Source organism: Giraffa tippelskirchi, chromosome 4, assembly GCF_054371585.1.
Source record: "Giraffa tippelskirchi isolate mGirTip1 chromosome 4, T2T-mGirTip1v1.2.pri, whole genome shotgun sequence".
NCBI lineage: Eukaryota > Metazoa > Chordata > Mammalia > Artiodactyla > Giraffidae > Giraffa > Giraffa tippelskirchi.
The window spans coordinates 157,274,444-157,287,989 of record NC_137278.1 but is presented as its reverse complement, the minus strand read 5'-3'; the positions used below and the strand labels follow the sequence as shown (position 1 = coordinate 157,287,989).

At 35.1% G+C, this 13,546-nt stretch overlaps 1 protein-coding gene across 1 annotated transcript; it reads left to right on the top strand.

Annotated features, from left to right (window-relative positions):
• The first annotated feature begins 5,712 nt into the window (after positions 1-5,712).
• Positions 5,713-6,639, top strand: LOC145545109 (olfactory receptor 6C1). Its single transcript, XM_081588830.1, has one exon. The coding sequence runs from the start codon at positions 5,713-5,715 to the stop codon at positions 6,637-6,639; it is 927 nt and encodes a 308-aa protein (XP_081444956.1).
• Positions 6,640-13,546: the final 6,907 nt, after the last annotated feature.

Below are 13,546 nucleotides of genomic sequence, written 5' to 3'. Positions count from 1 at the left end.
TATTAAGTGCCACATGATTTTAGAATAATTTCATTTATGTTATTGCAATTATTTCTAAGAAATACTTTTGAAATTTCAACTCCATTTTAAATACAGAAAACTGAAGCTTAAAAAATTAAATAGCTCATCCAGAATCATACATCCAGTAAATGGCCTATTTGCATTTTTAATTCATGTTTTTCTTACTGCAATGCCCATATATTTTGTGTGATAATAATTTACCCTAGAATGCTATAACTAAGGAATTAATAGCATGTTAATAACTTTAACATAATAATAATTTCTGTTGATTTACTTTCCCTTCGTTGTTTAAATTATAGATCACTAACAAATGAACTGAAAGTGTGAAGTTATGAATTGATATTCACCACAAACCTCCAAAGATACTATTTCTAGACTTATTAAATGTGATTTATTATTTCTTTTTCCCCTTGTGTTGTCTCTGTGAGCACTGGTATGTATGCTGAGAATTGAACCTGCCTATCCCTATTGAAATAAAGAAATGTAAATTAATCAGATTTCTTCAAGGAAATAGTCCTCTAAAATGTGAAAACAAAAGGTATCTAATGAAACAATCCTTCCAACCACTTGACTGATTTTCCTGAGGAGTCTTTGCTTCATTCAAGATGAGACAAATTCTTAAAGGATCCCAGTGTCATGGCCCAAAGTTCAGAATGACTGAACAGTGTCCAAGATAGTATGAAGCCAAACTAAACGTTACATACAACATGTAATTAAACAACTTCCCTTTTCTTACTGCATTAACCTAAACCCTAACACACCCTTTAAACTCACAAAGTACAAAGAAATAATGATACGATGAATGAAGGACATTGCTTTTCTGGTATGATTTGTCAAAGTTTTCTAACGACCTGCAATGAAGTTTAACTAGAGAAGAGAGAATTAGTAGATACAGTAAAAGTTGTACCAAATATACCTTCAAAGTCATTGTATTACTAAGAGATTTTTTCCTCCCAGTGTACAAAAACATTTTTAAAAACAACAACAACAAAACAACCAGAAATAAAATGGAACCTACCTAAGATGCCTACTATCTCAGTCTCCCAAAGGAATATCTTTCATTCCTTTAAAAAGAATGTATTCATTAATATGGAGTCTCTTTTTCAACTTGGGTATCAAAGAAATCATACATTTATCTACAGTTTCATTGTCAATGTTAACATGATAATAGGGGTTTAGGAAGGGCAGGATATAGGAGTATTTTCAGAATGACATTTTGAAGATGATTTGCAGTCAACTTATTAACAAATTAGAAATAATATTGCTAATTTTAATTTTGATTAGCTCAAAGAGTATGTCACAAGGATTCTCAGAAAACAAGTAAGAATTCATTTTTATGAAATGAGTGGAAGGAAATACAAAGCTTAGTAACCTAAACCACATTCTTCTAGGGGGAAATATGGACTTGTGTTCAGAAATAAAAGCTGAAAACATGAGTTAAATGCTTGGAGATATTCTTCATATTCTGCATGAATACATCCTTGGGGTGGTTTAAATCTCTTGGAATCTTATGTACCCTGTTAAACACTGAAATGTATTTCTCTCAAAAGGCTGATGAATGAAGGAATGAATGCTGATAATATTTCATCAGGCTTACTTGATGTTAGTAAATGAATAAAATCCACTGTATTTTCATAATATTTTTTACATACAAAGTTTCATATACCACTCTCAATTTTATGCTATTAAATCATCTCTTGCTAGAGTTTGCTTAAGCCTGTTTTCTCTGGTCCTAGAAGACTGGCTATGTTAGTGTCCATTACCAGTAATGCTCATATGAATTCTTCTAGTGTCTATTAATATCTTTCTTCACAGCTCTTCATACATTCTGTCACAAGTTTAGTCAGTAGCAAAAAGTGTAAATCATGATATTATAATTCATCAAATAATTAAAATTATGAGGAAACTTAAGAGGAAAATGAATATGTAATGAAGTTGAAATAGGCTTAAAAATACAGTGCAATGACCCATAGTTCATCATATAATAGTAATAATATAATTAAAAAGAAACCTGACTCTCCAATGCCTGTAGGTTATTGCAGAAATCTCAGTCTTGAGATTGAACCCAAAATTTGTCAGTTTATGAGAATGTATTTTGTGACTTCAAAGTGTTATGAAAAACTAGTGCTTTCAATAAAAGGCAAATCCTGATGAAGGAAGAGTGATGTTACTGAGCAGGAGTAGAGTTCATTAAAAGAATGAATTGTAAAGAAATTAAGGACATTAATTTTGAAATAATATTTTACAATTTTAAAAATTATATATCAAAAATTTACCTTCCTTTACATGTTCTTTGTTATAAATTTACTCAATACAGGGTATTTAACTTAAGCAGATAATGCATCCTGAAAAGTAGGTAAAGTAGGAAAATACATCTTATAAATAAAGATAGAACTGACATGAAATATAGTCTAGAATTTGGCTTAAAATGGAGAATTGCACTTAGTTGCAGTATGAAATTCAACAACAAACTCAGCATTAATTACTTAATTAGATAAGTGTTTATCTTAAATCTACTCTCACTATACTAAGCACTGGATCATGTTGCCATAGCTTTGAAGGTAAGACTTAGTCCTACACAGACTAGAGAGGAGTTCAGAGGAGATTCTGTAGTATGTGAGGTGGGTTTGAAAGGATGAATATAAATTCCTACAGCACTCATACCACGAGTATTATATCTGTTCGGGAATAAGGAAGAAGGTGATTTGAAAATCATTCAAATATTCTACTCTCTATGCTAGTCACATACGTATATTTTATTTAATACAAGCTTCACAGTCTTTCTCAGAAAGGTTACTAATATTAATGGGGAGCAGAGAAATGAAGTGGCCATTGGTAGCAATGCTGATGTCTTGGCAAATATCTAACATGCCTCAAATGTGGTGATCAAATCCTAGCTGAAGATGAGAGAAGTGGATTGCTTGTGGAAAGCAGGGGAGCAGTGATGGGTAGAGAAGACAGATACACTGTGTTTGGAGAAGTGATCATGTACCCAAAGTGGAAGAATGAGGGTAAGATTCACTTTCCCAGAATGCCTGACGGGTACTCTACAGTCAGGTGATTCTACTCTTTTTTTTTTTAATTAGTTTATTTTCTATTTTTTAACTTTACAATATTGTATTTGTTTTGCCATACATTGACATGAATCCACCATGGGTGTACATGTCTTCCCCTTCCAGAACTCCCCTTCCACCTCCCTCCCCATCCCATCCCTCCGGGTCATCCCGGTGCACCAGCCCCGAGCACCCTGTATCATGCGTTGAACCTGGACTGGCAATTCGTTTCACGTATGATAATCTACATGCTTCCATGCCATTCTCCCATTATCATCCCGCCCTCGCCCTCTCTCATAGAGTCCATAATACTGTTCTATTTATCTGTGTCTCTTTTGATGTCTCTCATGGTATTTAGTCAATCGGTAATGATTCTACTCTATTTTCATTGCTGTGCTGTTATTGTTCTTATGCAACTCTCTTGGTGCTAAATTTATGCACTACTACTTATCTTAGATGTAAGTTTTTACATAGCACAACATCTAAATCCCAAATGTTTTCAGCTCAGTGGTTAGGGAATGTTTTCTCCATTGAACAAAGCCTTATATGGGTTTTATTAAATGATAAGCATTTTTCAAAATGCTTCACGTATATTTGCTCATTTAATGGTCAAAATAACTTTATGAGATAGAATTGCATTAGTGTGTATTTATGGGAAATAGATGGGGAAACAGTGGAAACAGTGTCAGACTTTATTTTTTGGGGCTCCAGAATCACTGCAGATGGTGACTGCAGCCATGAAATTAAAAGACGCTTACTCCTTGGAAGGAAGGTTATGGCCAACCTAGATAGCATATTTAAAAGCGGAGACATCACTTTGCCAACAAAAGTCCATCTAGTCAAGGCTATGGTTTTTCCAGTGGTCATGTATGGATGTGAGAGTTGGACGGTGAAGAAAGCTGAGTGCCGCAGAATTGATGCTTTTGAACTGTGGTGTTGGAGAAGACTCTTGAGAGTCCCTTGGGCTGCAAGGAGATCCAATTAATCCATCCTAAAAGAAATCAATCCTGGGTGTTCATTGAAGGGTCTGATGTTGAAGCTGAAACTCCAATACTTTGGGCACCTCATGCGAAGGGTTGACTCATTGGAAAAGACCCTAATGCTGGGTAGTATTGGGGGCAGGAGGAGAAGGGGACGACAGAGGATGAGATGGTTGGATGGCATCACCGACTCGATGGACATGGGTTTGGGTAGACTCCGGGAGTTGGTGATGGACAGAGAGGCCTGGCGTGCTGCAATTCATGGGGTCGCAAAGAGTCGGACACGACTGAGAGACTGAACTGAATAGATGGGGCATGAAGGGACTGAATGACTTTCAGATCTAGTAAGTAAATTGGATTAAAACCTACATATCCTCAGTCTTCTGTAATATCATTTAAATTTTACCCCCAAAAAAGAAAATTTAAAACTCATTATTTCCAAAACATATACAAATAAATATATTATTAACATTTGCTTTCTTGAATGACAATTATCTTACTTATTAATCATAATAATAACATATAAGTAATATTTTAAATATAAAGGGAAATAGGTTGTATGAGAATAAAGTCCATAATGATGACACATAGTTATGCTGTAATATTATAAAATGTTGCCAGGGATTAAGATGATATCAACCTTAAGCATACATTATTGTCTATCTCATTTTCCCCTCTATCTCTAAAACCTACAGTTCTCAGTGGCAGTGGCTTTAGCATTTCTGACTTCCAGTGAGGTAGTAAGAGTTGAAAAAACTAAAAGACTTCCTTGGTGGTCCAGTGGTTAAGACTTTGCCTTCCAATGAAGGGGGTGCTGGTTGGATTCCTGATGGGGAATCTAGGATCCCACACGCATCATGGCCAAAAAAACCTCAACAGAAAAAAATATTCTAAGAAATTCAATAAAGATTTTAAAAATGGTTCATGTATAAAAATCTTTAAAAAAAAAGGAAAAACTGGGTGTTAACAAAACTTGATTTGCTGTTTTGTTGTTGTTTAGTCACTAAGTTGTGTTCAACTCTTTTGCAACCCTGTGGACTGAGCATGCCAGGCTCCTCTGTCCATTCCCAGGCAAGAATCCTGGAGTGGGTTGCCATTTCCTTCTCCAGGGATCTTTCCAACCCAGGGATCAAACCTGCTTCTCCTGCATCGCAGGCAGATACTTTACCTCTGAGCCACCAGAGAAGCCAAGGACAAAATAGTCATTTTTTATTTAAAATTGCAATATCTTTTCCATTTTAAAAATTCTCAATATAATTAAGCTTTTAAGTTACACAGGAGGAAAATTGTGTAGGCATTGGAATATTAGCACAAAGGTAATTCTCATGAAACCTGGTGGGTATGTTTCTGAAAGTTCACAGGTAGTATTTGGTGTCAGAAAAAGTGTAGGGACAAATTCTTGCCCAACAAGCTTTGTGATATTTACAGTTTTAAACTTCCCTTAATCGAAGAGTGTTTTACTTATTAAACAGAGGAATCTTAAGGATCAATGTCATTATTAATTTGCTTTAAATTTCCCCTGAAGGTGAAATGACATACTAATTTCATCAAATTCTAGGTCTACACTAGGATATTTGGTAATCCTCTCTCCTAGTGTATTCCTTGAGCTTTCTCTTGTAGGTCTCCTTGAAGGAGAAAAACAAACAAGCAACTGAAGAATGAGAAACCATACAGAAACAATGGAGTTTATCCTCCTGGGACTGTCAGATGACCCACAACTTCAGGTTGTGACCTTTGTCTTTCTGCTCATCACCTACATGCTCAGCGTCACTGGGAACCTGACCATTATCACCCTGACCCTGCTGGACGCCCACCTCCAGACCCCCATGTATTTCTTCCTCAGAAATTTCTCCTTATTAGAAGTTTCATTCACAACTGTCAGTATACCCAAGTTCCTGGCCACAATTATTACAGGAGATAAAACCATTTCTTTTAATGATTGTATGGCTCAGTTATTTTTTTTCATTCTCTTGGGAGTCACTGAGTTTTACCTTCTGGCTGCCATGTCCTATGACCGTTACATTGCCATCTGCAAACCCCTGCATTACATGACCATCATGAATCACAGAGTCTGCACACTGCTTGTCTTCTCTTCCTGGCTAGTTTCATTCTTAATCATATTCCCTGCACTCATGTTGCTCTTAAACCTTGATTACTGTAGGTCTAATATTATTGACCATTTTACCTGTGATTATTTTCCTTTGCTTCAACTGTCTTGTTCAGACACAAACTTTCTTGAAATGATGGGGTTTTCCTGTGCTGTGTTTACTCTAATGTTCACTTTGGCATTAATAATTCTGTCCTATACATACATCCTCAGAACAATTTTAAGAATTCCTTCTACTAGTCAGAGGACAAAGGCCTTTTCCACATGTTCCTCCCACATGATTGTCATCTCCATCTCTTATGGAAGCTGCATTTTTATGTATATTAAACCCTCAGCACAGGATAGGGTGTCTTTGAGCAAGGGAGTGGCTGTGCTAAACACCTCAGTAGCCCCCATGCTGAACCCCTTCATTTACAGCCTACGGAATCAGCAAGTCAAGCAAGCCTTCATGGACGTGGCAAGAAAGCAAATGAAATGATGTGCTATAATAAATTAGAGACATTTTGCAGGGCAACTTTAAAAAATATATAATCAAGAATTTTAATAACTTATTCAAATCACAATGGCTTCCCTGTCAACCTTGTGTATTCTTTTTATTCCTAGGAGCTTAAAATCATATTTGTTTATATATTTCTCATTCAATTTAAACAACTTTTCTTATGTCTTTCTGACTCCCATTCTTCTGAACATTTTGTTAGTTGCAACTTCTTAAATTAAAAATTGTTTAATATAAATTCCTGTTTTGAGTTTGGATGTGGTATTTAGTTTACTCAACACAGGAAATATAATCTTATGAATTTCATTTACAGTGTATTTGACAGAAGCTCTTTTTACCATTTTATAGTTTTTTAAAATTTATTTGTTTATTATTTATTTTTTGACTGCACTGAATCTTCATTGCTGCTTGTGGGCTTTCTCTAGTTGAGGCAAAATGGAGCTACTCTTTGTTTTAGTGCATGGGTTTCTTATTGCAGTGGCCTCTCTTGTTGTGGAACAAGGGCTCTAGGCATGCAGACTTCCATAATTGTGGTGCATGGCATCAGTAGTTGCAGCTGGTGGGCTCTAGAATACTGGCTCAGTAGTTGTGGCAGAGGGACCTAGCTGCTCCATGGTATATGGGATCTTCCTGTCCCAGGGACTATACTTGCATCTCCTGATTGGCAGATGGATTCTTAGCCACTAGAGCCTCAGGGAAGTCCCTTCACTGTTTATCTGGGGAAATGTTTTTAAATGCTGTATAGTTTATTGAAAAATGTGAATATTTTCATTTAAAAACAGAAAGATTATTTATGGCACACTTTAATAATGTATGTCCTAATAATTTCTTCACCACCCTTATGGCAGAAAGTGAAGAACTAAAGAGCCTCTTGATAAAAGTGAAAGAGGAGAGTGAAAAAGTTGACTTAAAGCTCAACATTCAAAAAACAAAGATCATGGCATCCAGTCCCATCACTTCATGGCAAATAGATGGAGAAACAGTGGAAACAGTGCCTGACTTTATTTTGGGGGGCTCCAAAATCACTGCAGATGGTGACTGCAGCCATGAAATTAAAGGACACTTGCTCCTTGGAAGAAAAGTTATGACCAACCTAGACGGCATATTAAAAAGCAGAGACATTACTTTGCCAACAAAGATCCGTCTAGTCAAGGCTATGGTTTTTCCAGTGGTCATGTATGGATGTGAGAGTTGGACTATAAAGAAAGCTAAGTGCCGAAGAATTGATGTTTTTGAACTGTGGTGTTGGAGAAGACTCTTGAGAGTCCCTTGGACTGCAAGGAGATCCAACCAGTCCATCCTAAAGGAGATCAGTCCTGGGTGTTCATTAGAAGGACTGATGTTGAAGCTGAAACTCCAATAATTTGGCCACCTGATGTGAAGAGCTGACTCATTTGAAAAGACCCTGATGCTGGGAAAGATTGAAGGCGAGAGGAGAAGGGGTTGACAGAGGATGAGGAGGTTGGATGGCATCACCGACTCAATGGACATGAGTTTGAGTAATCTCCGGGAGTTGGGATGGACAGGGAGGCCTAGTATGCTGCAGTCTATGGGGTCACAAAGAGTCGGACACAACTGAGCGACTGAACTGAACTGAACTGAATAATTTCTTCATTAATTAAAAACATAGACTTTTAACAATATGTACTTTTGTAAATATAGTGCTAGATAGATCATTATTTATTTCCAAATCCCATAGTAACTCAATAGACGTCAGTAGACACATACATATATAGTAGAATATGGTGAAGAAATAACCATTTTAAATATGTAGGATTAAGTTTACTTTCTCCAATTCCACAGAGTAAGCTCCATTTTCTGATCTGACTGAAATATATACACAGTTCCTTCCCAAGTTCAGGACTAGTTTGAAACAGGGCATATATCTAAATTATTTAATCCCTAAAATATTTATTTGTTTATTTATACTTTAAGTTATTTTATAACAAAATCACTTAAGTTTTGTAGAAGCTAAAATCTTGATAACAAAGCAAAATCTCCCCTTTTTATAGAAAATTAGGATTTCATGTGCTAAAATACTCTTCCACTTATTAAGGCCTTAATAAGTGCCTAAAGTATTTGGAAAAGTGGGTGTATGTATGTAGGTGAAGAGATTATAGATACCAAAAAAACCCTCATTTATATAAACCACATTTTAGTAATAGAAAATACAAACCTAATTAGTAGTGCAACATTCTTAATAATCATTAAGGGATACACACACATGAGAGATATACCACAGGTTTTCTCTAAAAAAAAGAGGGGGAGGGGGTGAGGATGGGAGTGATTGAAAATAGAAGGGGATTCAAATGTTAAAGGGAAGAGTGGGTTCTCCATTTCTTTCTATCCTATCTCAAATACAATTTGTATATTAAATAAGGTGAATATCTGACAAACTTAAGGTTTCTATAACCTCTAAGCATATATTTCCCCATCAGTAAGTCAGGTGTAAGTTCAGGTAAGCCAGGTATATATAACTTACTATAGAAATGAAAATGAATTTGTAAAGCATATAACATAATTAGCTATCAATAAATTATAATAATGATTATTAACATTATCCTGCATATCAGACACTACAGATATATACAGTTTATACTTTTGAGGTGATAATAACTCTTAATATGAGATTTATCCACTTAAAAATTTAAAGACACAATACAGTGTTGTTAACTATAACAAACTTTATGTCAATTGCTCAGCAATATCCACATTTCCCTCTCCCTCTACCCCCTGGCAACCACTATTCCACTATCTGAATTTATGAGTTTGAGAATTTTAGGTTTGTCACCTAAGTGAATTCATGCAGTTTTTAACATTTTATGACTGGCTTATTTTACTTAGCATAAGGCCCTCACGCTTCATCCATGCTGTTCTGTATATTGGGATATTGGTCCTTTTCTAAGGCTGAATAATAGTCCAATACTATTCTATTAAAGGTATTTACTGTATTTTCTGTATCCATTCATCCTTCCCTAGACATGTAGGTTGTTTCCGTATCTTAACAATTGTGAATACTGCTGTAGTGAACATGAAAATGCTATCACTTAGATACCCTGATTTCAATTATTTTAAATACATATCTGGAAATGGGGTTGCTAGATAACATGGTAGTTCTATTTTTAATTCTTTGAAGAAAATCCGTACTGTTTCTCATAGTGGCTGCACAATATGCGTTCCCACCGGCAATGTATCAGAATTCTAAATTCTCCACACCGTCATCAACACTTGTCTTTTATCATCTTGATAACAACCATCCTGACAGGTGTGAGGTGATTTAATATTGTCCTTTTGATCTTCCTTTCTCTGAACATTAGTGGCATTAAGCATCTAGCATATATCTGTTGGCCATTTATCTCCTTATACTTGCATGTCTTCTTTGGAAAAATGTATACTTGACTCTTCAGCCCTTTTATTAATTAAGTTATTAGGTTTTGGGGGTTTGTCCTGGTTTTGTTCTACTGAGTAGTAAGACTTTCATACATATTTTAGACATTAACCCCTTATCGGATACAGTGTTTGTAATATTCTCTTCTATTCTATAGGTTGTCTCTTCACTCTGCTGTTTGTTGACTCTTTCTTTGCTGGTGAAAGTGCTTTTTATTTTGATGTAATCCCACTGTTCTATCTACTTTTATTGCCTATGCTCCTGGGGTCATATCCATTAAATCATTGCCCAGTCCAATATCATGCAGCTTTTCCCCTACGATTTCTTCAAAAGAGTTTTAAAACTTTATGTCTTCTATTTAAGCTTTAATCTGTTTTGAGTTGATTTTGTGTACAGTGTAAGGTAAGGGTAGAATTTCCTTCTTTTGCATGTAGATGACCAGTTTTCCCATAACTACTCCTTGAAAAGACTGTCTTTTCCCCTCCATGGGTTTTTGGCACCCTTTTCAAAGATCATTTGACTGTATGTACTGGAGTGTTTTCTGGGCTCCCCATGCTGTGTAATTGGTTAAGATGTCTACTGTTACGCTAGTACTCTATCAAATTAATTATCATAGCTTTCAATATATTTTGAAATCTGGAAGCCAGCTTTAGTTTTTATTCTCAAGATTTATTTGGCTATTCATGGTCTTTTGTGATTCCTTATAAATTTTAGAATTTTTTTTTCTGTTTCTGTAAAAAAAAATAATGCCATTGGTATTTGACAGGACTGCACTGAATCTGTCGATTTTGTTGGGGGAGCAGGACATATACATAAGTTTCCTAATCCATGAGTACTGAATGTTTTCCCATGTGTTTATGTCTTTAGTTTAATCAAGGTTTTGCATTTTTCAGTGTATGTATCTTTTACTTCTTTAGTTAAGTTTATTCGTAAGTATCTTATTCCTTTTGGTACTATTGCAACTTTCATTTTTTACTTTCATTTTTTACTTAATTTCTTTTTCAGATAGCTTATTAATAGTATAAAAATGCAACTTACATTTTTAATGTTGATTCTATGTTCTGCAACTTTAAAAGTTTTTTTTTTTAGCCGATAATTAATAAAGATATTTTATTTTTCTGGGTTTTATTATGTTTGTGGTAATTTTCTTTTTTTTTTAAATAAATTTATTTATTTTAGTTGGGGGCTAATTACTTTACAATATTGTAATAGTTTTTGCCATACATTGAAATGAATCACAGTGTGTAGAGTTTCCTATTATAAATCATGTCACCTGCAAATAGAGATGACTGATTTATTGATTGATCAATTTTGTCAAATTATTCTGACTAGTACTTTCTGTACTATATTGCATACAAGGGCCTCCTTGCTTGTTTCTAATTTTAAGAAAAATTTTTTTCAGTTTTTAACTTTTGAGTGTAATGTTTCATCCTTTGGCTGAGGGTTAAAAAGGAGAGTGAAAAAGCTGGCTTAAAACTCAACATTCCAAAAGCTAACAGCATGGCATCCAGTTACCATCACTTCATGGCAGATAGATGGTGAAAAACTAGGAACAGTGACAGATTTTATTTTCTTGGACTCCAAACTTTTTTTGGCTGCATATGGTGACTGCAGCCATGAAAATAAAAGACACTTGTTCCTTGGAAGAAAAGCTATGACAAACTCAGTGCATTAAAAAGCAGAGACATCACTTTGCCGACTAAGGTCTGTATAGTCAAAGCTATGGTCATTCCAGTAGTCATGTATGGATGTGAGAGTTGGACCATAAATAAGACTGAGCACCAAAAAATTGATGCCTTCGAAGTGTGATGCTGGAGAAGAGTCTTAAGAGTCGCTTGTACTACAGGGAGATCAAACCAGTCGATCCTAAAGAAAATCAACCCTCAATATTTACTGGAAGTACTGACGCTGAAGCTGAAGCTCCAGTACTTTGGCCACCTAATGCTAAGAGACGACTCACTGGAAAAGACCCTGATGCTCGGAAAGCTTGAAGGCAAAAGGAGAAGGAGGCAGCAGAGGAATGAGATAGTCAGATAGCATCACCAACTCAATGGACATAAATTTGAGTGAACTCGGGAAGATGGTGAAGGACAGGATCCTGGAATGCTGCATTCCACGGGGTCACATAGAATTGGACACATGTTAGCAACGGAACAACAAATAACATTAGCTGTGGGCTTTTCATATATGCTCTTTGTTGTGTCGAGGTAACTTCTGTTACTAGTTTGTTGAGAGCTTTTATCTTGAAAAGTTTTTGAATTTTGCCAAATGCTTTTTCTACATATACTGAGATACTCGTGTGATTTTTATCCCTTGTTCTGTTAAAATAGTGTCTCACATTGATTGATTTTCGTCTATTGAACAATTCTTCATTCCAGGGATAAACTGACATACCTAGTTCAGCATATGAACTGAAAGAATAAATGCTCTCTACAAGAAATATATATTATTTATAGTGTTCTTATAAAACTCCAGGTAGTATAAGAGTAATGGTGATTGTCTAAATATTTGTTTTCACATATTTAAAAAAATAATTATTTAAACTTCAGAACTAATTGGCAGATTTGACACTATTTTCTTATTTTTACAAATACGTAAATTGATGCTCAGTAAAGTTGTGTAACTTGCACGAGGTTGTGAGCTATACTAGCCAATATAAGAGACTGATTTTAAAAAAATACAACAAACAAAAAACTTGTGTTTGCTTAATATAAAGTGTCAACTTTAATCAATAAAAACAGATAACTTCAAACTATCATCCCTGACTGCCAAGAAACAGGAAAAATGTATAAAGTGTTAGCAATATTATGGCACAAAATTCTTATTGGAAAGCAGATTAAAAATAATAGAACGATTTTGTACCACAAAAATTAATGGCTCCAGCCATTGATCAACAATGGATACTAAGGATGAAAAAAATTAATTCAGCATATTTCTGGAGTATCATTGCAAAAGAAAAAAAAATCCCCAGATCTAAACCCAGATTAAGCCTCCATCGTGTGGATGAGGTTTTAATCTAGCGAAGCATTACTGTGGGTGTGTCCTTCATGAATAACACAGAGTTCCTTGTTGCTTGTTAGTTGGGCTCTTAGGGTAAATGCATTCATCATATTGGTCATATTGCTATCACCACAAAGCTGATATCAGAATACTGTGTTATATAATTGAAAATTGCTGAGAGGGTAATCTTAAATGCTCTCACCACAAAAAAAGTAAATAGGAACTATGTGAGTGATAGATATGTTTACTAGCCCACTGTGATAATCATTTCACAATATATAAGTGTATAAAATCAACATGTACATTTTAAACTTATACAATGTTATATGTCAGTTGTGTCTCAATAGAGTTGAAAAAAAGAGGAAGTGGACAAAGGTATCAATCGTTGTGAAATAGAGACATCTCTGCCAAAATGCTCCTTTACTGAGTTAAATAAAAACAGTACATGCCCTGTAACAGATACGAGTTATGCTACCATGTTCTTCTATTTTTCTTTGTACT